General features: G+C 41.9%; 1 protein-coding gene across 1 annotated transcript in view; it reads left to right on the top strand.

Annotated features, from left to right (window-relative positions):
• ELP3 (elongator acetyltransferase complex subunit 3) overlaps positions 1-23,128 on the top strand; it is a 104,759-nt gene that overhangs the window by 33,580 nt on the left and 48,051 nt on the right. The window contains exons 9-10 of the mRNA XM_032216720.1: positions 6,998-7,124; positions 22,526-22,719. Coding sequence (XP_032072611.1) covers positions 6,998-7,124; positions 22,526-22,719 — 321 coding nt within the window. The remainder of the gene's footprint in view (positions 1-6,997; positions 7,125-22,525; positions 22,720-23,128) is intronic.

Here is a 23,128-nt window from a genome sequence, read left to right as displayed (position 1 = left end):
CCTACGAGGTACTAAAGACTCCCGGATTACAATAGCCACACCGCCACCCCTTCCCTGGGCTCTCGGCTGATGAAGCACCTGAAACCCGTCTGGGCACATCTCTACGAGGGGGACTCCTCCCTCCGTGCCCAGCCATGTCTCAGTAATACATGCCAGGTCTGCGCCCTTGTCTGTTATCAAGTCCCGGACGAGGGGAGCCTTGTGAACAACAGACCTGGCATTTAGCGACAGCAGCCTGAGACCAGGGTCCTGACTACTCGCGCCATCTGACCTTGGAGTGGGACTCATAGGGCCGGAAGGAGGGATCTCTGTGATATAGCGAGCCCTCCTTCCCCGGTAATGGCCAGCCCTAAAGTCCCCGCCGTATCTGCCTCTCCCTGTTATGACCGCAATGCTCCGACCCTCTCCCGTGGATGTAGTTCCCCCAACCACCCCGGTGGCCCCCGCAAATCCCACCAGGTCCTCCGAATCATACATTCTCATTCACTCACTCAGACAGTCCCCACATGGTGATTAAAAACACAGAAATACAACAATAATAATGATAAAAGTGGGATCATTCATTCAATCTCATACATACTCCTAACATATCCCAAACATAGTGAGAAAAAGACAACCGGGTTGTTAAGTGAATCTGGCTCCTCCATTGATTTTACTCTTCAGAAGATCGCAAAAGGTGATCACATGACCCTGGGACACTGCAATGGTCATGAATATGAACCAGCCATCACATGATCTTGGGGATGCTGCAATGGTTGTGAGTGTGGAAAAAAATCATGTCACTTTTTTCAGTGCTGTTGTAGCTTTGAACGGTTACTAAACAAACTCTTGTAAGTTGAGGACTACCTGAAATTCATCTCACAGATTGCAGTAACTGAAATGCTTCCAATTAATTGCTTCTTGAGGGCTGAGGTAACTTTAAAAACACTCTTGCAGAGTTGAGTTTTAATATATAAGATGCAGCCAAAATAGTGAGATTATTGCAACTTCTTCACAGCAATTTTAGGGCTTCTTACTTTGGTGTCTATGATGGTTTGGCATATATAGAATAGAATAGAATTCTTTATTGGCCAAATGTGATTGGACACACAAGGAATTTGTCTTTGGTGCATATGCTCTCTCAGTGTACATAAAGAAAAATAAAATACAATACATTCATCAAGAATCATCAGATCCAACACTTAGTGATCGTCATAGGTTGCTAATAAGCAATCAAATCATACTAGGAAACAAATAAAACAATATAAATTTTAAAGATACAAGAAACATGGTTATAGTCAAAAGTGGGAAGAGATAGGTACTAGGAAGGAAAAGACGAGTAATAGCAATTATTAGTCTTAGTAGATAATTTGACAGTGTTGCCGGGATTAGTTGTTTAGCAGAGTGATGGCATTTGGGAAAAAACTGTCCTTGTGTCTAGTTGTTCTGGTGTGCAGTGGCCTGTAGCGTTGTTTTGAGAGTAGGAGTTGAAACAATTTATGTCCAGGATGCGAGGGGTCTGTAAATATTTTCACGACCCTTTTTTTGACTCAGGAAGTATATAAGTCCTCAATGGAGGGCTGGTTGGTAGCAATTGTTTTTTCTGCAGTTCTAATTATCCGTTGAAGTCTGTGTCTGTCTCGTTTGGTTGCAGAGCCAAATCAGACAGTTATAGAGGTGTAGATGACACACTCAATAATTCCTCTGTAGAACGGAATCAGCAGCTCTTTGGGCAGTTTGAACTTTCAAACTTAATTAAAAATTGGGTTTTAATATATAAGATGCAGCCAAAATAGTCAGATTATTGCAACCTTTTTTTCACAGCAACCTTAGTACTCCTTACTTTGGTGTCTATGCTATGGCTTGGCATATATGAATGTCATTGAGATTTATTATGATTTGAAATAAATGGCAAGGAGAAAAGAAAACTTCTCTGATGCTAATAATACTAATATTTTGGCCAGAGAGCAAATCTAACTGGCAATAGGTTTATGTTAGACGAGAGAGGGGGGGGGGGGAGGGAGGGAATGAGAGAGAGGGAGGGAGGGGAGAGAGAGAGAAAGAGAGAGAGAGAGAGAGAGAGAGAGAGAGGGAGGGAGGGAGGGAGGGAGGGAGAGAGAGAGAGAGAGAGAGAGAGAATATCCCCAAGTAGTTTGCAAGTCATTTGTGCCATTTGGCAGCACTAGGCCAGAGATTATGTTCTCTAGCATAGCAATTATTTTCTTTCCATATGAACTCAAGTCCTGATACTTGAAATGTCCATGAGGTTTTCTTGGCAGTGGTACAGGTCTAATTGACAGCCCTGGTATTCCTGGAGGTCCCCCATCTAAACACCCACCAAGCTCAGCTCTGCTTACCCTTCCGACTCCAGAGATGTTCACTTAAATGCTTAAATGATGAGACATGCTCCAGCTTGCTAGATGTTAACAGAATTAGACATTCTGAGAGCAGAATGCAAATCTAGATCAGTCCATAGCCTTAACCCTGCATGTATTTTTAATACTGGCATTATGCTAACGTTCCCTGCCCCCTTTCTGTATTTGTGGAAATTGTCTCAGATGTACAGCAGAAGTACAACCAAGTAAAACTGGTCCACTAGGATTGGGTGGATTTAAATAAGTTTGAATAAATAATAGCAGTAAACAAATATTTGCTGATTTTTAACCAAATTAATGCAAAAGAATTGTGCTGATCTGATAATTTGGGGAGTGAACCAGATTTAAGGGGTTCATATGTACAATTGACTATATTTAAAAAGGGAAGTGCATCAAAGTTTACCTTTGAGATGAGTGACTATCCTGGATTTGATAGACTTATGAATATTAGGGCCTAGGATTCAAAGTTGAAAGAAGTTTGGGTTTATACCACACTATGACTGCAGAAAGTTTTAGTCATCATACATAATTCTAAATTAAACGTATTCTGCTACATATTCATCCAAAATGAAAGCTTCCAGATCTAAAGCTCTCATTAGAGTTTTTATGGGCAGATTATTGTAGTAAACCACAAATGATTGGCTTTCCATGTGTCAGGTGTTCTCTTTGGATGCAGGAAAAACTTGGAAATGCTGTGAAGAAATCAACAGCAATTCCTTTACACTCTGTATCCAAGGCAGTGTGCTTGATCAAATGTTGCCCTGTTTTTTGGAATTTCCTTTGGGCAGAGATTTATTTAACTTAGTCCTTCTTTGACTTTACGGAAAAATTGAAACACCTACATATTCCATCTTTCATGGGAGGAGGGTGTGTTGTAATGGGAAGTACTAAGGCTAAAACCCAGCCTGAAGATGGCGAGTGAGACCTCGCCGAAACATTGCCAAGACAATCTCAATATTACATGGGAAAAGACCCAAATACAACAAGACCAGACTACAACAAGACCAGCATATATACGTGTGTGTGTGTGTGTGCGCATGCATGCATGCATGCATATACAGAGAGAGAGAGAGAGAGAGAGAGAGAGAGAGAGATATGATATAGATGATAGATAGATAGATAGATAGATAGATAGAGAGAGAGAGAGAGAGAGAGAGAGAGAGAGATGATATATAGATGATGGATGGATGGATGGATGGATGGATGGATGGATGGATGTGTACATATATACATATATACATATATACATATACATATACATATACATATATATAGTCACAACCCCTGGTATGCCCCAATTATGGGAGGAAGCTAACTGCTTCCATTCTCTGTCAATCGCTCATCACAAGAGTCCATCACGACAGAAACCCAATATTTTTACTGTTGCCTTTGTTATATTTGTGTTTTTTTATTTGTGCTGATAAATAAATAAAGGCACAAATTTATCAGCACAAATAAAAAAACATATCTATATCTATATCTATATCTATATCTATATATCTATATATCTATATCTATATCTATCTATCTATCTATCTATCTATCTATCTATCTATCTATCTATCTATCTATCTATATATAGAGAGAGAGAGAGAGAGAGAGAGAGATGCCAAATATCTGTATATGCATTTAGCCCAGATGGTACTTGCAGAAATCAAATTCGATATTGAATATTCAACAAAAAAAGTGGCTGCCAGCTGCTACATTCCAGTTACGATTATCAGTAACTTCACACTTTTGTTATCTCGTTTTGCATTCATATCTGCAAACATTTAATAGTGTCTATAAAAATGTAGTATGTGAATGAGCCTTGAAGTGTTCTTAACTGTTCCTAACTTTTCCCTTTAAAATATTTCACCTTCGCTTTCCAATTTTTTTCTTGTAATATGGAATTATAAGCATTTCTTAGGTAGGTTAGTTTTCTATTAAAAGGTAAATGGCTCAAAGAAAACTGTACGAAAAATTCCCTGATGTGAAATTTTTTCTGATTGAGTAAAATGGGCTGACTGACTGACTTTCTGACTCTGGCAGGCTTTCAAAACAGCAATAACATACATTTTCAGAGGTTTCTGTAATGTATTAGTTCCTGACCCCAGCTGACTTGGCTCCCCCACATGCCCCCCGCCCCCTCACATGTATGGCAGAGACCCGAGGACCAGCTGGCTGGTGGGAGGCATACATGCGCGGTGGAGCTGGGCTGGGGCGATGACTGGCGGGCCCACAGAGAGGGCTCTGTGTGCCACCTGTTCGCCATCATGGACCTAGATGATCTAGTACACTATTAGAACAATGTTCTATAGACAGATGAAACCCCCTCAAATTGTATTTTTGGTATTAATCAGAAATGTTATACTTGAAGAAAATAAAACATAGTGAATTTCTGCTTAGTGTGTTCAGTAAAGTTATGACACCACACATTATTTTGTTAAACATTGATGCTTATTGTTTAACCAGAATCTCTTCATGTATTAATAGGGCTTAGATGAAGCTCAGTTCACAACTTAAGTCTAAATAGCAGTCTAAATGACTCACTACCCTTTTCTTATTACTCCAGGCATCTAAAATGCATTTTGGTACATTTATACATACGTACATTTTTTAACTTTATCTTCTGCTCATCTCACTGTGGGCAAGGGGACGCAGCGGCTAAGACACTGAGCTTGTCGATCAGAAAGGTTGGCAGTTCGGTGGTTCGAATCTCTAATGCCGCATAACAGAGTGAGCTCCTGTTACTCGTCCCAGCTTCTGTCAGCCGTTCAAAAGCATGTAAAAAACACAAGTAGAAAAATAGGGATCATCTTTAGTGGGAAGGTAAGAGAGTTCTGTGCGCCTTCAGCGTTTAGTCATGCCAGCCACATGACCACGGAGATGTCTTCAGACAGTGCTGGCTCTTTGGCTTTGAAACAGAGATGAGCACCGTCCCCTAGAGTCGGGAACAACCAGAACATATGTCCGAGGGGAACTTTTACTTTTACCTTTATACATACATGCATTTGTTAAGTTTATCTGCTGCCCATCTCACTGTGGGGCTATTCTGGGTGATTTACAATAGTAAAATGGAAAAAGGAAATAATAAAAATAAAAAATGTAAATATAACAATAGAAAAGCAGTGAAAAAATAAAAACAAATAAAGGAAAGTACAATAATATGAATTCAAAGAAGGGCAAGAGGGGGAACCAAAAGTGCAGAGGGGAGATGGGATCAGCTAATCAGTCCAGTAGCCATCTCCAGTGCCCTTCCATATTGGGGCCCAGGCCAAACAGCAGAGTCAGATCTTCAGGCCCTTGCAGAAGGACAGGAGGATAAGAGCAAACCATGTTCATGTTCCAAAAGGCCGGCACTACAGCTGAGAAGGCAATGTAACCCTACAAAGTAAAGGGGTTAATAAAACATTTGGGAAGGAACACAATGAGCAATTCTTAGCCTTCATTTAAAACACTTGAAATTGTTGAATGCAATAAATCACCCAACATGGGTTTCTGCCTGTGCTGTGCAATAGGAGTCTCCTTCATTCTTTTTCTCCATCACAAACAACCTGGATTCATATTAGGAGATTCTATAATCTTGTGGGCCAGAGGGAGAATAAATTCTGTTGGCAGAACTGATATGCAGTTCCATAATTAATTGGATTAAGTACAATGTTTTATCAACAGAACTGTGTATCAGTTCTGCCAACAGAATGCTTCATTTTCCTATCTAATATTTGCCTCCTAATAGTGTGGATTTGTTTGCATGTATTTAGCATTCTTGTCCCAATAACCCCAAGTCTTGTATGCATCTATTAACCTTCCGCTAATGACTTCTTTCACCTATAAAGAAGAGAGAATCTGGAAGATATTTTCATGCTTATCTCAGGTAGCTATATGCTTTTAAGGGTCCTGTTATCTTTCACAGACAAATAAATAATTGAATATAGAATATATTACAATATAGAAAGCAGACCTTCCGTGTTTGAGTAAATTAATATCTTCTCTAATTTTTCCTACATCAACTCAATTGGAGGTAGAAAAATTAACAGATATAGCAACATGGAACAGAACATGGGTACAAATTGAGGTTTGTAGAAAGAATGTTACTAAATGTGTATTTCACGCATGTTCCATTTGAACATGGTTCTGCCTTTAGCTTTTGTTGGGAGTAACATGCTTGTTAACATGACTGTTAATCAGTTACTATATATTAATGATATATATGTTGTTCTTGATTGTAGCTTCAGTATTTGAAATCTGCTGCTTTCAGAAATTATGGGTATAGGTTTGTCTAAAAAATTATGTAACATTAGAAGGGAAAAAAACTATACAAGATTTGTAGTAATTGATTTTTCTATGCTTATTAACATTTGAATTACTCTCTTTTTTGATAATGGACATAAAAAAGACTTTTAACCAATATGGCCAACATGTTTAAAATTATTTTATCTAGAACATAGTTTCCAGGCCTTTCTTTGTTCCATGCTTATTAATTTTTTGGTTATATTGTTCCTTTAATGTTATTTATAGATTTTATGAGTTTTCATAATATTTAGAAGGTAAAGAGTTTTGGATACAGGTATTCTAAAATGTCTACTCAAGAGGTTTTCATCACAGGGAACATAATTTTTGCATATGTAGATGTAAGTTTCTCAACAAATTCCTTATTCCAGGGGCCATACAGTAAAGGCTGTGTGTGAATCGTTCCACTTAGCCAAAGATGCCGGGTTCAAGGTGGTAGCGCATATGATGCCAGATCTCCCCAACATGGGACTTGAGAGAGACATCAACCAGTTTGTGGTAAGAATTTACTTTTTAAAAAAATTATCTCTGATTATTGCTCCCTTAGACTGATGAGACAATCAGGCTCACTTGCCTGGAGAAGGAGAATAAAGAAAGCAACCAATTGAAACTTGATCTTTCCTTTGAGTATCCTTTTATCACCAAGCCTTTTCATCAGATGCTTGACTATTTGACACAAAAACTCATCCTGACTGTATCTTAAAGTCCAATGTTTAGCAAATCAGTGGTGATTACATGGACAAAGAGTCATTACAAACTGGCTGAGTAAGCTATGCAGAAATTGGTGTTTAGCAAGATCATAACTGAATCAGAGTTCACTTTAGCAAAAGGGGGAGAGAAAGGGAGCATAGGTTGGAGACAAAGTAGCATCTATCTATCTATCTATCTATCTATCTATCTATCTATCTATCTATCTATCTATCTATCTATCTATCTATCTATCTATCTATCTACATACACATACACCAAGGGTGTTTCCCATAATATTATTATACTATTTCCCATAATACTAATATAACTGCTCAGGGCCATAGGTTCTAGAGAAGCTAAAGGAATATTTCACCAAACATACTGCAGCTGGACAAATTAATAAATAGTTTACAATTAATACTTTTACAGCACTAGTTTCTATGTCCAGTGATAATTTAAAAAGCTTGATATTATCAAGATATGGTTTAATTCACATATTTTGATAAGCCATTGGTTGCTTATCCAATCTTTGTGGCCTAAGCCTTAATTGTCAGGGTTCAAACAATATACCATTAACCATCAAACGGGTCTCCTTGAACCTCAAGATGGGTGGCAAATACATTTGATGATGATGATGAAGATAACAACAAGAATAACAAATAGCACCCTATGCTATCAACTACCATTTAGAGACACACTATCTAGGTTTGCAAAACATGTCATATCAGACAAACCATATCAAGGCTCATTCAGTATGTGAACCCAGCTGCATTTCATAAATATTACAATAATTTAACAGGATATCCAATGTTGAAAGATAGAACTAAATTACTAGGTATCATTACATTACTACAAGCAGTCAAATGGGTCTAGGACTATTCGGCGTGGCCAGCTCACTGCCGCCAGCTCACCACTACCAAGTTGCCTCTGCCAACTCACTGCCACCAAGTCACTGCAGGACAACTCTACCCCACAATTCGCTGCAGGGACAGTTCCCTGTGGGCAGCTGGAGGAAGTGCCAGCCTGGTGAGCAAGTGGGTGGGCAGAACAGTGGTAGCAACTGGAGGCTTCCCATTTTCATATCCCTTGCCGCTCTAGGCCATTCAGCAGTGGTAGTGTTTGGGTCAGGGGTGGGATTCAGACGGTTCAGGCGAACCGGATGCTAACTTTCCATCTGGTTCTCTGAACCGGTACTTGGAAGGATTGGCTGGCTCCGCCCACCCTAACCCTAACCCCTCCCTTGAGTCTCCATTTGGCCCGTTCATCATGCCAGGTAAGTGCAGGGCCCGCACGGAGGTTCTGGGAGGGTGAAAAACGGGCCTTCCGGAAGGGCGGGAACAGGCCTGTTTCCAGCCTTCAGAGCCGGGGGGATGCCGTTTTCGCCCTCCCAGAGGCTTGAAGAAAGCCTCTGGAGTCTGGGGAGGGTGAAAACGCCCCCCACACCCACACCATGGTGCAGGAGGCTGAGTAGGCCATGCCCCCCATGCCCACACTCACCCAGCAAACAGGCAGAGAACCGGTTGGTAAAATTTTTCAATCCCGCCCCTGGTTTGGGCCATTTGGCAGTGACAGTGGACGGGGCTGGGGACAAAGAGGCAGCAGCAACTGTGCATGTCCCATTTTCACACACATCCACCACTGCCGAGCTCCGGGATACAATTACAACATTCATTAGTGAATTTTAATTGGCCATTGTATTTTAATAGGTCACGTGGTTCCGTACCTGAAGTGTTTTGTTTTATTTCAGCAAAATCTCATTTTAATAGACTGATTGAGTATAGTGCAGTAAGAACCAGAGTAGGTTATCTTTGGACTTAACATCATTTGTGTGATGACATCAGGTACATTTTTACATAAATAAATATACATTCATTTCTGACATCTGCATAATGTAGATATCACATCAGTGAAGATGCAAATGACTTATTTGTATCATTCGGATAATTACTTCTTTATGCAAGTAATGTAAATCATAGTGGAGATTTGCTTTGCTTTGCTTCATGTGAAGTCTTTTCCATTAAGATCTGACCAAATGAGATTTCATTATATTAAAATGAAGACAAGTCTAAGGAAAGGAATAGTTTGTAGTTAAAAGACCACAAAGCAGCAAATGGAGGAATCCCAAGTGGGCATTTTCCACTTGTAGAACTTAGTTCAATGCTGTTTTGACAGCATGGGTGATTCATGGACACCCCCCGCTTATATCCCCCCCCCCCCCCAAGTCACCTCATTTTTCTTGCCTTGCGACAACACACGTGTGCCTTTTATTGCCTAATGTAGTCTTGAAATGCTGGCTGTGTTAAAAACCTCATTAATTTTGGTGAGCAGTTGATTTATGCCAGCTATTAATTTGATCATGTTATGCTGAATCTGAGGCACTTGAAGGGATATGCGTTCCCTTTCTCTAGTTTTCTCTAATTTCGGCCCTATTGATGTTAATTGTTCACAGTAGAGGTTCTGGAACAGTGTTGTGAATTATGTGTTGTTAATCTGCACAGTTTATTATTACACTGTAAACAAAAAGATGCTTTTGAAATTCTCTCTTCAGAATTTAGAAATCTCAATAGATATTGCAGCAACCCATGGTTCTTGCTAGCAATAGAAAGTCCCGCATGAAATCCTCATGAAATTTTTATATATTTATCTAGCTTTATCAAACACCATAACCTAAGAAGAACCATAATGAATCAGTTTAAGCACCTTTCTAGTCCAGCATTCTCTTTTTGTAGTAGTAATTATGGAAATCTCTAAGAAGAACATGAGTACAATATTCATATTCCCAAAACTGGTAGTAAAAAGATCGGCTGACCATGATATGGAGAAGGGACAATGAAGGTACATTGCAAAAAAAAAAAAAAAAAAAAGTAGCCATTAGTAATCTTATCCTTCATGATTTTTATTTAAAAGTTTAAAGTAATCTCCATTGCTAGATTTTTTTGAAAGCGGATTCCATAGTTAACTGTGAAGTTGTGAAAAAGTTTTTTCTTTCTTTTGTTTAGTATCCTAATCGCCAACGATTCCTATTCATTAAATGACCTAGATTTTCATACAACTTGGATAGCAAATGAAGTGTAATGGTTCAAGTGCTAAACTAAGATAAGGAAAATCCAGGTTCAGATTTCTAATTAGCCATGAGGTTCGCTCAATTATTTGATCCTAGCGTTATCTCAGAGACTAATGAATGTCTTAGGATTGTTATGAGGATGAACTTGGACAAGATAATATACAATATATTGTCCTGTAAGAAATGCAGGATAAACAAATAGTAAATATGCTGTTAAAAATTTATAGTATTCTGCAAGAGAAAGAAGGAATTTCACTTCATCCTGTTTTTCCACACCATAATTAGTGATAGTTACCTCTGCCATTTCCACCCCTATTCCCATCTCTTAATTCATGGAGGTATAACTACTTATCAGTAAATCTAGAACAGCAAGAAATGTCTTCATATTTCAACAATACTTCATAGGCCTTAAGCTATAGGCCTCCCAAAATGTTTAAATAAGCAAATAAAAGGGATGAACAAAGGAAAGGTATTTTTCCCATTATTGTACACAGAGGGAAAATCTCTTAAAAGACTTATAAAACTGACAAACATCCCCTTGAAAACCTGCCATTTTTGCAGAAGGGAAAAAACCCTTCAAGAAAATCTTTTTACCTTTTCCACTCTTAGATTAGCAGAGGAAAGATACAAGGTGTTTGGCAGCAGTGACTTGAAAAAAATATTTCCAAGAGCTTTATTCCACAAATGCCTGAAATAATAACTTTAATTACAAACAAATTGCAGTCACTTACACTCTGAACAATATAATGCTCTTCTTTCAGCCCTGTGTCTATCCATCTGTCCGTCCATCCATCATCAGAATGACCCTCCCAAACAAACAAACAAACAAAAGATTGCTTTGACTGGAACAGCTAACACAACAAAAAGGAGTAGTTTGGAAATGGGCTATTGGGGAGGGGGGGAGGGAGATCCCACTGTGCAACCCTATGACCATAATCTCTACAGAGTTCTTTCTTTCCTTTGATAAATAAGCATCTTGGCAGCAAACCACTGAATGTTTTTAGACTCCACGTTTTCCCTTGATGGTAGAGATTATACATTCTTCTAAAATAGAAATATATGACCACCCTGGGTAGTGTCTAAAATATAAGCCACAATTCATCTGACCTTGCTAAACCAAGCCAACAACATAAAGTCTTAACAGATTTTCATTGTTTTTGGTTTAGCATGTCAGGTGAATTGTGGCTTATATCTTAGAATGAGTGAGCCCCAATAGTTGTGGTTTATGCCCATGGTCCCCAGCCTTTGCAGCTTAGCAGCCCGGCCGGGGGGGGGGGGGGCAGAGAGAACCGGTCTGTGCAAGCAACAGGCTGGTGCACCGTGACCCAGCAAATGCGCACACGACAATAGCGCACTGACAAAACCGCGTCGAGAAAACCGCGATGTCTTAAACATGCCCATAACAACGTGCTGACAAAACCACGCCCACAAAAGCGTGATTTAAGTTAGGGTTAGGGTTAAGTTTATTACGTTGTTTTTGTTGTTTTTTGATGGCGTGCTTTCGTCGGCGCACATTTGTTGGCGCGCTTCTGTGCGTATTTGTTGCCGTGATTCTGACCTCGCGGTTTTCTCGCCGTGGTTTTGTCGGCGTGCTTTTGTCGAGTGTGCATTTGTCGGTGAACCCTGGTGCACACATGCGCACGCCACTCAACTTACACAAGCGGTGGGCCAGGACACATATTCATGCACATGCAACTTGACTTGTGCAAGTTGTGTGGCATGTGCACATGCGCTGGCCCACCGCTCGTTCAAGTTGAGCTGCACACATGGGTGCATGCTATCCCACTACTTGTGCGACTCAGTTGCAAATAGGCAATGGCCTGGTAGTCAGTGGTTGGGGATCCCTGGCTTATACAACAAAGCATCATTAAAAAGAACCTGTCTTAGCACATAGTACAGCCCCAACCTTTCCATGCACTGTAGCAGTTATGGGACTATACAGAAAGTAAAGTTTTGCTGGTTCCTTTCTTCTTTTCAAAAAAAGCTACTGTTTAACTGTTTATTAAATTTATAGGCCGCCCAATCCCGGAGGACTCTGGGTGGCTTACAGAAACAGAAATTAAGAGAAATTAAAAACAGATAAAACACGACAAATTTAAAAAGACACAACATGCACCCAATCTGAGCAGGGCTGGACCTCAGTCCAGAGGTCAACAGCCCCCGGGCTGCCGGAATAGCCAGGTCTTAATAGCTTTTCGGAAGGCCATGAGAGTGGGTAGACTTGGATTTAAATGACCCAGAATTGTTGATTGAGAAGGGTGTTTAAATTAAATAAATATATTCCATATAGTATGAGAAATGTACTAATTTTTGTACCAACAGCTAATACTGTTCTGTTCTGATCCATGTGCTCAGATCTCTTATCTTTGACACTCAGTGAATAGCACAAAGGAGACAAACTGTGAACATGTGCTAGGTACATCTGCCTCTGTCATGAACTACGTGGGGCAGCTTTCTATGTGGAAAAAAACCCCTCTGTGAACGACTATAAGCAGTTCGCAATTTTTCTCTTGCACCTTCATTTCTTTTAACAGATGATGAATGGTAAAAACTGTTCCTCTGCCTTGGGCTGCTTATGACTCATCAGCTGAAAATGTGCAGGGCAATTTTGAGAGTTGAATGATAAACCTTTGCTATCCTCCCTCTGTTCTGCCTTTGGATTAATTGTTGCTGTAACATCACTGACATTTAAAATCTCTGAAATAACTGCAAGGGAAAAAGTCAGCTGTGCAGATTCTCTGCTTGAGAAACTCATATGCCTTTGCAAGGAATTGCCCAACTTGTCGACTTTTTTTGCTAGCAGAGTAAATGTGTAGTAATAGTACAGTGTTACTTTAGTAATAGTAAACAGCGTAGTCTAAATGATAGTGAAGAATTCTCAAATAACTATAACCAGATTTAAGACTGTCAATTATGTTCCCCCCCAAGCAGCCCTCTTCTCCAGGCTGTAGAATCCCTACGATCTCCACATTCCTCTTTACATAAATGTAGGTAAAGCACTAACTTCAACATGTCCTGACATTTATTTTTTTTATGCAAGCAGTGTCTCAAAATAATGTTAATTCTGGCTTTAAACTCGGGTTTTTTTGTTTTCATTTCAATAATAGCAATAGCAATAGCAGTTAGACTTATATACCGCTTCATAGGGCTTTCAGCCCTCTCTAAGCGGTTTACAGAATCAGCATATTGCCCCCAACAATCCGGGTCCTCATTTTACCCACCTCGGAAGGATGGAAGGCTGAGTCAACCTTGAGCAGGTGAGATTAGAACAGCCGAACTGCAGAACTGCAGTCAGCTGAAGTAGCCTGCAGTGCTGCACTCTAACCACTGCACCACCTGGACTTCTCAATAATGTATGTGGGTAAGAAATTCTGGTGACAAATCCTTGGTGTTTCCCGTTTTGCATCCACATTTGGATATACATCCTAATACCCAATATTTTAATACCGTTTGTTGATGTTTAGAAAGGGTATTCTTAGTACCCAGCTTATAAGCCACCCACTTTATGCCGTTGTTATTTGATGATGGCTCCTGGCCTAGGTGGTTTTGAAAAGCAATTTTTAAAAACCAGAAAAGAAAAGAGGCCTGTTGAGTTAATCTCAATGCAAAGGGCCTCGCTAAAGAAAAATCTGGGATGTTAATGAATATCAAGGGGCAAGAATGAGGGAGAATGCAGAAACAGCATGTGTTTCAGAGGTGTTTAATTCATCAGTTTTTTTTTTTTTTATTGAACATTTATAGGCCGCCCTTTTCCCTGAGGGGACTCAGGGCGGCTTACAACAATGCGGGAAGGGAGTGCAAGACAAGACATAAAAGAAAAACGTGAGTAAAAAAATTAACCATAAAACACAACATTCATTCAACATTCGGGCGGGGAGAGAGTAAAATCCTATCCCCAGGCCTGAGGGGATAGCCAGATCTTGAGGGCCGTGCGGAAGGCCTGGACTGTGGTGAGGGTGCGGATCTCCACGGGGAGGTTCCATAGCGTCGGAGCTGCAACTGAGAAGGCTCTCCTCTGCGTAGTCGCCAGTCGGCACTGACTGGCGGATGGAATTCGGAGGAGGCCTACCCTGTGCGATCTGATGGGACGCAGGGAGGTAATTGGCAGAAGGCGGTCTCTCAGATAGCCAGATCCACTACCATGGAGCGCTTTATAGGTGGTAAGTAGGACCTTGAAGTGCACCCGACGATCAACAGGTAGCCAGCGCAGCTCACGGAGGATCGGTGTTATGTGGTGCGCCCACGATCACTCGCGCGGCCGCATTCTGGACTAGCTGAAGTCGCCGGATGCTCTTCAAGGGCAGCCCCATGTAGAGCACATTGCAGTATTCCAGCCTAGAGATCACAAGGGCTCGAGTGACTGTTGTGAGGGCCTCCCGGCTCAGGTAGGGCCGCAACTGGCGCACCAGGCGAACCTGGGCAAATGCCCCCCTGGTCACAGCTGACAAATGATGGTCAAAACTCAGCTGTGGATCCAGGAGGACTCCCAAGTTGCGGACCCTGTCTGAGGGGTATAAATTTTGCCCCCCCAGCCTGATTGATGGAACATTAGCCGAATTTTTGGGAGGAAAACACAACAGCCACTCGGTCTTTTCCGGGTTGAGCACCAGTTTGTTAGCTCTCATCCAGTCTTTAACAGCCTCAAGGCCCCGGTTCATCACGTCCACCGCTTCATTGAGTTGGCACAGGGCGGACAGATACAACTGTGTATCGTCCGCATATTGGTGGTACTTAATCCCGTGCCTCCGAATGATCTCGCCCAGCGGTTTCATGTATATGTTGAATAGCAGGGGGGACAAGACCGAACCCTGTGGCACCCCATAGGTTAGGGGCCTCGGGGACGATCTCTGCCCCCCCACCAACACCGACTGCGACCTGTCCGAGAGGTAGGAGGAGAACCACTGTAGAACAGTGCCGCCCACCCCCACCTCCCGCAGTCGTCGCAGAAGGATACCATGGTCGATGGTATCGAAAGCCGCTGAGAGGTCAAAGAGAACCAGGATGGACGCATGGCCTCCATCTCTGGCTCTCCAGAGATCATCGGTCAATGTGACCAAAGCGGTTTCTGTGCTGTAACCGGGCCTGAAGCCAGACTGGAAGGGGTCAAGATAGTTAGCTTCCTCCAAGGTACGCTGAAGCTGGAAGGCCACCATCTTCTCAACAACCTTCCCCACAAAGGGGAGGTTGGAGACTGGATGGTAGTTATTAAGAACTGCTGGATCCAAAGACGGTTTCTTCAGGAGGGGCCTCACCACCGCCGCCTTAAGCGCGGTGGGGAAGTGCCCCTCCTGAAGAGAGGCGGTAACAACCGCCTGGATCCAGCCTCGTGTCACCTCTCTGCTGTTGGCAACCAGCCAAGAGGGACACGGGTCCAGTATACAGGTGGAGGCGCTCACAGCTCGCATAGCCTTGTCCACATCCCCGGAGGCAACATCCTGAAACTCAACCCAGAGATGGTCTGCCAAGTCATTCCCTTGTGTCTCGGCTGGATCTGCAAGAGTGGAGTCCAGTTCCGATCGAAACCGAGCAACTTTGTCCGCCAAGAACTGAACATACTCCTCAGCCTTATCCTGCAGAGGGTTCCCCGTCTCCCTCCTATTTAGGAGGGAGCGGGTTATCCTAAACAGGGCGGCTGGGCGGGACTTGGCGGACGCTACCAAGGAGGCAATGTGTGATCTTTTGGCTGTTCTTAATGCCCGAATGTACTCCTTGGTGCAAGCTGTCAACAGTGCTCGGTTCGACTCGGACCTATCGGACCTCCACAGGTGCTCTAGGCGTCTCCTCCGGCGCTTTATCTTCCGGAGCTCCTCGGTGAACCAAGGAGGCCTCCGTGAGCCGCTGACCCGGAGGGGCCGTAGTGGCGCAATCCGGTCCAGAGACCCTGATGCTGCCGAGTGCCAGGCCGCAGCAAGAGTCTCCGCCGAACTGTGGGCGAGAGCATCTGGAATAACCCCAAGCTCCGTCTGGAACCTAACAGGGTCCATCAGTCGCCTGGGGCGGAACCACCTGGTCGGTTCCTCCTCCCCACGGTGGGGGTTTGGCCTCCGGAAGTCTAGCCTCAGTAGGTAGTGGTCTGACCACGACAGGGGAATGGTCTCATTTCCCCTCAGACCAAGATCATAACTCCACTGCTCCGAGAGGAATACGAGGTCGAGTGTGTGCCCCGCTGAGTGGGTAGGGCCTCGGATTACCTGGGTCAAGCCCATGGCTGTCATGGAAGCCATGAACTCCTGCGCTCCATCAGAGTGTTCACCGAGCGAAGGCAAATTGAAGTCCCCCAGAACCATTAGCCTAGGGAACTCAATTGCTAGCTCGGCTACTGACTCGAGGAGCGAGGGGAGGGCTGCTGCAACGCAGTTGGGAGGCAGGTACGTTAGCAGCAGACCCACTTGACCCTTGAGGTCCAACTTCACTAGTAGGGACTCACACCCGGCAAGCTCCGGAGCAGGGATCCTACGAGGAGCTAAAGACTCCCGGACTACAATAGCAGTTGGAAATATATTTTCACTATATCGGTGGTGGCGAACCTTTTAGACATCGAGTGACCAAACATGTGCATGTGCACATGTGCCCAAACTGAAATTTGTGTGTGCGCAAATGCCTGCATGTGCATGCGGACATGTGTGCATATGTGCATAGACATGTGTGGATATACGCAGCAGAGAGCTGAAGCCCAGCTGGCTGGCAGGAGGTGGGCCATCCCAACACTGGCAGCGCGGCTAGAAGTAAGATCTTTTTTCTTTTGACAGCTTCTGTTTCATCGTTTGCAGGGAAACAGAAGCTCACGAAAGAAACGCCATGGAGAGTTGAGCTGGGGCAACGGCACACATGCCAGCAGAGAGGACTCTGCCTGCCACCTCCGGCATGCATGCCATAGGTTCCCCATCATAGCACTATATCTTCACTCTGATTAAAACTTTTCTGATGGTTTTATGAGTGGTTGAGTGGTATGATCTTCACAATTTAATCCGTGAAGATTTTGGAAAACTACACAAAACTAGGAACCATAGAGGAGATGACCCACATATAAATTGAAACTACCATAATTTTATGGGACCAGGATGCAAAGTGATGGGAACTTTATCACATAGATTGGTGGGATTTTTCTTGTTCTTCTCCAGGCTTAGTTGGAATATTCTGGAAAGGGTGTGCATGTGCTCGCACGTATGTTTTAACTATATTAAATCTATTGAGGGAGTTGCATTACAATTTTGTAATGCTTCTCTCAAAATGGCATGGAACAATCTTCAGCAATTGCAAAAACTATCCTTTTCGACCGTGATATTCACAGGGGTTTAGGAAGGTGCAGGTTGCTACTCTGGCCCAAGAGGTGGAACTATCCTGGTATCCCTGTAGTGAAAGGGCTTTTATGCAGGAGACTCAGTTAACCTGTTTTGAATTTTAGGACTGATTGAGAAAGATGAGGTCTCCCAGATCTGAAATATGCAAATATGCAGATGACCTTGAAATAACAGCAAAGAGTCCAGACAACTCTACACATAGATTTTTCACCTTTTCAATTTTGACTTTGTTGTAATTGTTGTGTTCTGATTATATTCCTTTCTGTGTGTGGGGTTTTTGCTGCTGCTGCTGTTGTTCTTTTGCATTTAAACCAGGGGTGGGTTCCGGCAGTCACTACTACTGGTTCGCTTGCACGCATGCGCTGCGCACACATGCGCAGAAGCAAAAAACAGAAGCCCGGAGAACCAGTTTGGGAGCGTGGCAGGCCTGGGTCACTGTCGGTTCCAGCGACCCAAGCCGCCAAACCACTGAACCAGTCCGAACCGGTAGGAACCACCACTGATTTAAACATCTTCTTAATTTCTGAAGATACTGGTGTGCTATTCTTGGTGGCAGATCTGTTCTACCTAAAATGTACAACAAGCATTTTGTGGTGTCTGTTGTATATCTTTGATATAAGCAAGCTTTGATAACATGTTTTTGGCCTCCCTATTCCAACATGCTTCCTGTCTTTCACAGTATTTCTTACGGTAACAAAGTTTCTTCTGTATGCGCTCAGACATATACAGGTAGTCCTCAACTTACAGCCCCAATTGGGACTGGAACTTCTGTCACTAAGTGATGAGGTTGTTAAGTGAGTCACACTGAGTTTATGATCTTTTTTTGACAAAGTTATTATTCAAATCATGCTCCGCTGAAGCCAATCTGTCTTTCCCCATTGACTTTGCTTGTCAGATACTGTGTTTCCCCCAAAATAAGACAGGGTCTCATTTTCTTTTGACTCCCAAAATAAGCGCTTGACCTTATTTTTGGGGAGGTCTTATTATTTTTGAAGTGCAGGAGGCGGCAAGCGTGGTCACTTCATGGCTGCTGCTGTGTGACAATATTTTCGGGGAGAGCTTATTTTAGTGCATGCGCTCAAAAGCCCAATTGGACTTATTATCAGGGAGGTCTTATTTTCAGGAAAACAGGGTAGGTTGCAAATGGCAGCCAGGTGACCTTGAGACACTACAAACATTGTAAATACATTCCAGTTTCCAAATGCTGGAATCACAATCCCATGAGCATGAGGACATTGCAACGGTCATAAGTGCATTGACCGGTTCATAAATCGCTTATTAAATGCTGTTGTAACTTTGAGTGATTGTTAAACAAATGGTTGTAAGTCAAGGACTACCTGTACAATGCAAAGGGAATGAAACAAATTGACCACATAGCTTCGTTTGATTTGGAGGGGGGCAAACACTAGTTGGGGAAGAAAAGAATTCTAACCTCTAGCAAGCTTGGCATAAAGTCTCACAAGAAAGTAAACAGTTTATTACCTCTGTACATGTCCATGTGTCAAGTGGCTGTTTTTACATCCTGGTAGCTTGGAGTCATTCAACAAAAATCAGTCTTGGTTGTTTGATGTATTATTCCAAGGCCCACTCACTGTTCATTATTTTGTCAGGAATTCAGGCATAGATAAGGATGGCTGCATGGTAGAGGCTGAAATTATTGATTCTTTCATCTTCCTGAATGAGGAGCGTAACATTAAGCTGCTGCCTGTTATGCCTAACCTGTACAATCACCACGCAGGAATATTCTAGGTCGATGCTAGGCTGATTAGAGCTGAACCCAAAAAAATCCAACTCTCTTCAGGGCATCATTATTATTGTTTGTTATTGCTTTCTACAAGATTTTCTTTAAAAATTAACAAGCACCCTTTTTTACTTGACTATTTTTTCAGTGTCCTATGTTTCTGTCTCTCAATTGAGAATATATTCTCAGTAACACTGACTTATAGTCAGTTATGATTAACTAGGTATTGTAGTGAATTTAACTCTTTCATCACATAATCTTTGATCAGTTAGGATCACCCATATTTCATAGAATTCTTTATAGAATTCTTCATTGGCCAAGTGTGATTTGACACACAAGGAATTTGTCTTTGTTGCATATGATGTCAGTGTACATAAGAGAATAAAATACATTCATCAGGAATAAAATGATACAGCACTTAGTGATAGTCAGGGTTACTAATAAGCTATCAAATTGTGATAGTCAAGGTTACTAATAAGCTATCAAATCGTACTAGGTCATCCAGAGAAGAGAGTAGTAATTGGAGGGAACCACAGTAGCAACAAAGATAATTTTAATGTGATAGATCAGTGTTTCTCAACCTTGGCCACTTTTAAGATGGTTGGGCTTCAACTCCCAGGAATCCACCCATCTGAAAGTGGCCAAGATTGAGGAAATGCTGTGACAGATTTTCATATACAGCAGACTACAAATTTTCAAGCTTTTAGGCCCAGTTCGAAATTTTGTGTTGTGTCCTTGATGCCACAAAAATTGTCATAGCAATGGGACAATTTGGGAACACTCTCCTTTGTTTGTAAGAATGGTTATAAATTTTGCATTGAGTGGATAGTTTTAATTCATAGTGCTCTTCTCTGCCTCCTGACATCCTCCTCTCTCTCCCTCTATCTATCTCATACACACACATACACACACACACACAAAAATCTCATAAACACACACACACACACGCATGCACACATACACACAGAGAAAGTTTCCTCTCCTTCTCAGATTTCTCCACTGCACTATCATTCCCAAACTTTCCAGGTTTATCTGAATCTTTCTTATCATTACTAGCTTCAAATTTTTTAGCTGAACACAGGACACAGTGAAAGCCACCAAGCCTATTTTTTCTTAAAATGTTGCTAGCCACATATTACAGAAAAAATGAAGTTGGGGCTGGTATCCAAAAATTAGAATTCTACTTTGGAGTACTGTAATTCTAATAACTGGATAAAAAATATCAAGTGGGAGTGTCTATACTGAACCCTCCACATCGTGTATCTGATCCCCACTTCTGACCCGTGCCTAATCCACCAATATATGGGAGAAAACATTAAATAAAGTACTAGAACTAGCACACTAAAGAGCAACAAATTTTAAAACAATACTTAAAACCCCATCAAAATAAACAGTAGCTTGTTTAGTGTTTAAAAGTCTGTTGAAGCAAAAGGGTTGGAAGAAGCCCATTGTGGTCTTCTGCAATTTTAACTCCTAGCTTTCCTGAAAGCTACCTGCCTGCCTAATCTTCACATAACAACAGAACAGAGATCCATCCATCTTCTGGAATATTGTCACTTTCTCATCCATTTCAGTTTTTCCTTGTTTGATTGTTTTTGCTAAATTATTCAGAGTGAGCAGTAAACCAATTCCATAGATATTTCTCCTGCCAAAGCAAGATAATCACCTGTTTGTCTGCCCCTGCAGGAAAAGCTGTAGCTGCACAGTTGAATAGCCATCCTCTCACAATAATGGGAAAACTGTTTTTTGACATCCACATTACTAATTTGTACAATTTGCATCCTGCTTATTTATGCTAGCAGGTTTAGAAGAATGTGAATGAATGAGGTTTGTTGATGTCATTAGTGGTAATAATAGTGGAAGGGGAGGTTTTTTAAGAAAAAGATTAAAATAGATTGACTTGTGCTGGCAAAATCAGTCTTGAACCTTATAGACTAACTGGCGTGTGTCCTGAAAACCTATGCTGCGGGGTGGTGGGTGTTGGTGGAGATGTACTGATTTTTTTTTTGATAAAGTGAACCCTTTGGAACATAATAGTACTGCTTTCTTTGGACGCAAACATTTGAAATATAATATTTTGGAGATCAAAATATACAATTCCATCTCCAGAAGTTTTGTTTATAAAAAGATTTTCTTTGCATTGGACTTTAAGCCCATTGACCTAGGCAAATGTTATATCCACGTGTGGTTTCTCCCAGGTATGAACAGTAGCTATTACTGCTCTGTTTCATTACAGTGTGAAAATTGTTATTGACTATGATCTTTCCATCATCTTGGTTCCCATGATTCCAAACTAATGTCTGTGAGATCTACTTGAGGGCTTCCTGTGAATCATAAATTCCTTCACCTGCTGTTCTTCCATAGCAGTTGTTAACTTACATATTTATGTATCTGAACATGGAGGTTTTAGATAATCATTATGAACTGTCAAGCCTGTTGCTCACTGAATTTTTTAAATCACAATTTAAAGGCATTTTGAGACAGCAGCTATTTCAGTAACTGGCGCATCACATTCTATCCATCAACATTGTGTGAAGAATTGGTCTGTTTGGCACAGAAGAAAAACATAAGACTCCAAACTAGACAGGTTGTGATTGGGGTTGGCATCTTCAACTGTCAAACAACCTTGATAACATTCAACCCATGTTTAAAATCAGCTCACCTTATGGAGTGCTGCATAGTGCACCGAGGGAGAACTACCTGTCAGGTGTTAAGACAGCTATTTTTAAACACAGGTTTAAAAAGATTTAGTACTCTTCTGAAATAGCATTAAATCCATGGTTTAAAAATAGGCTTAGGGCCTCTCATGAGTGGTGTGGTACAGCAGGAGTTTCAGCTGGTACGCACACAGAGGAAGGTTTTTTTAGTGTGATGACAGAAAGGCTTCTAGTCAATGAATGCCTCGCCCTGTCACTGAATCACACATCCCTCCAATGCCTATCTACTGGCATGGTGAGGTTTTGTGATGAAATCTTGCTGCTACTGGACTATACAGACTCCCCACTCCCATCTCCCATGTGCCTGTCAGAGTGATGACTTATTGAACTGTACAGCTGTTGTGAGCCATTGCACTGATCTCTCTTACGTGTTGCTTCTTCTGCAGGAGTTTTTTGAGAATCCTGCCTTTCGTCCAGATGGCATGAAGCTATACCCAACTCTTGTGATCCGTGGCACTGGCCTCTATGAACTCTGGAAAACCGGGAGGTACAAAAGTTATCCTCCAAGCACCCTTGTGGATTTGGTGGCAAGGATTCTTGCCCTCGTGCCTCCCTGGACTCGAGTGTACCGAGTACAAAGGTAACATTTGATTTTCCCATCCTAAGTCTTAATAAAATATGGTAGTGCAACAGTGAGATAACAAAACAGCTTGATTTCCTCATGCAGCATCTATTTCTGACCCTATTATGCTCTCAGAATAAATGTTTCTGGAAATCTAAATCATTTCACTATCCCTCACTTCCCTGAAAGTAACTGGCAATGTTGCACTTCTTCTGCTCTGTCATTCAAATTCTCATCACAGATATCAAGCCATTTACATGTGATTCAGGATGAATCGACACACCAGGCTAATGTTATGATAATTGTGGCTTGTGCTTGATAGCTCATCTGTGCATAACTACTAGGGTTCATCTCTGATGAGTCACCATACATTGTGGCCACTTGAATCTTAGACAGATACTTGCAAATGAGCTTTGAAAATAGAAAC

Source organism: Thamnophis elegans, chromosome 4, assembly GCF_009769535.1.
Source record: "Thamnophis elegans isolate rThaEle1 chromosome 4, rThaEle1.pri, whole genome shotgun sequence".
In the NCBI taxonomy this organism is placed as follows: Eukaryota; Metazoa; Chordata; class Lepidosauria; order Squamata; family Colubridae; genus Thamnophis; species Thamnophis elegans.
The sequence above is the reverse complement of the archived record's forward strand: the minus strand, read 5'-3'. Positions and strand labels throughout refer to the sequence as shown.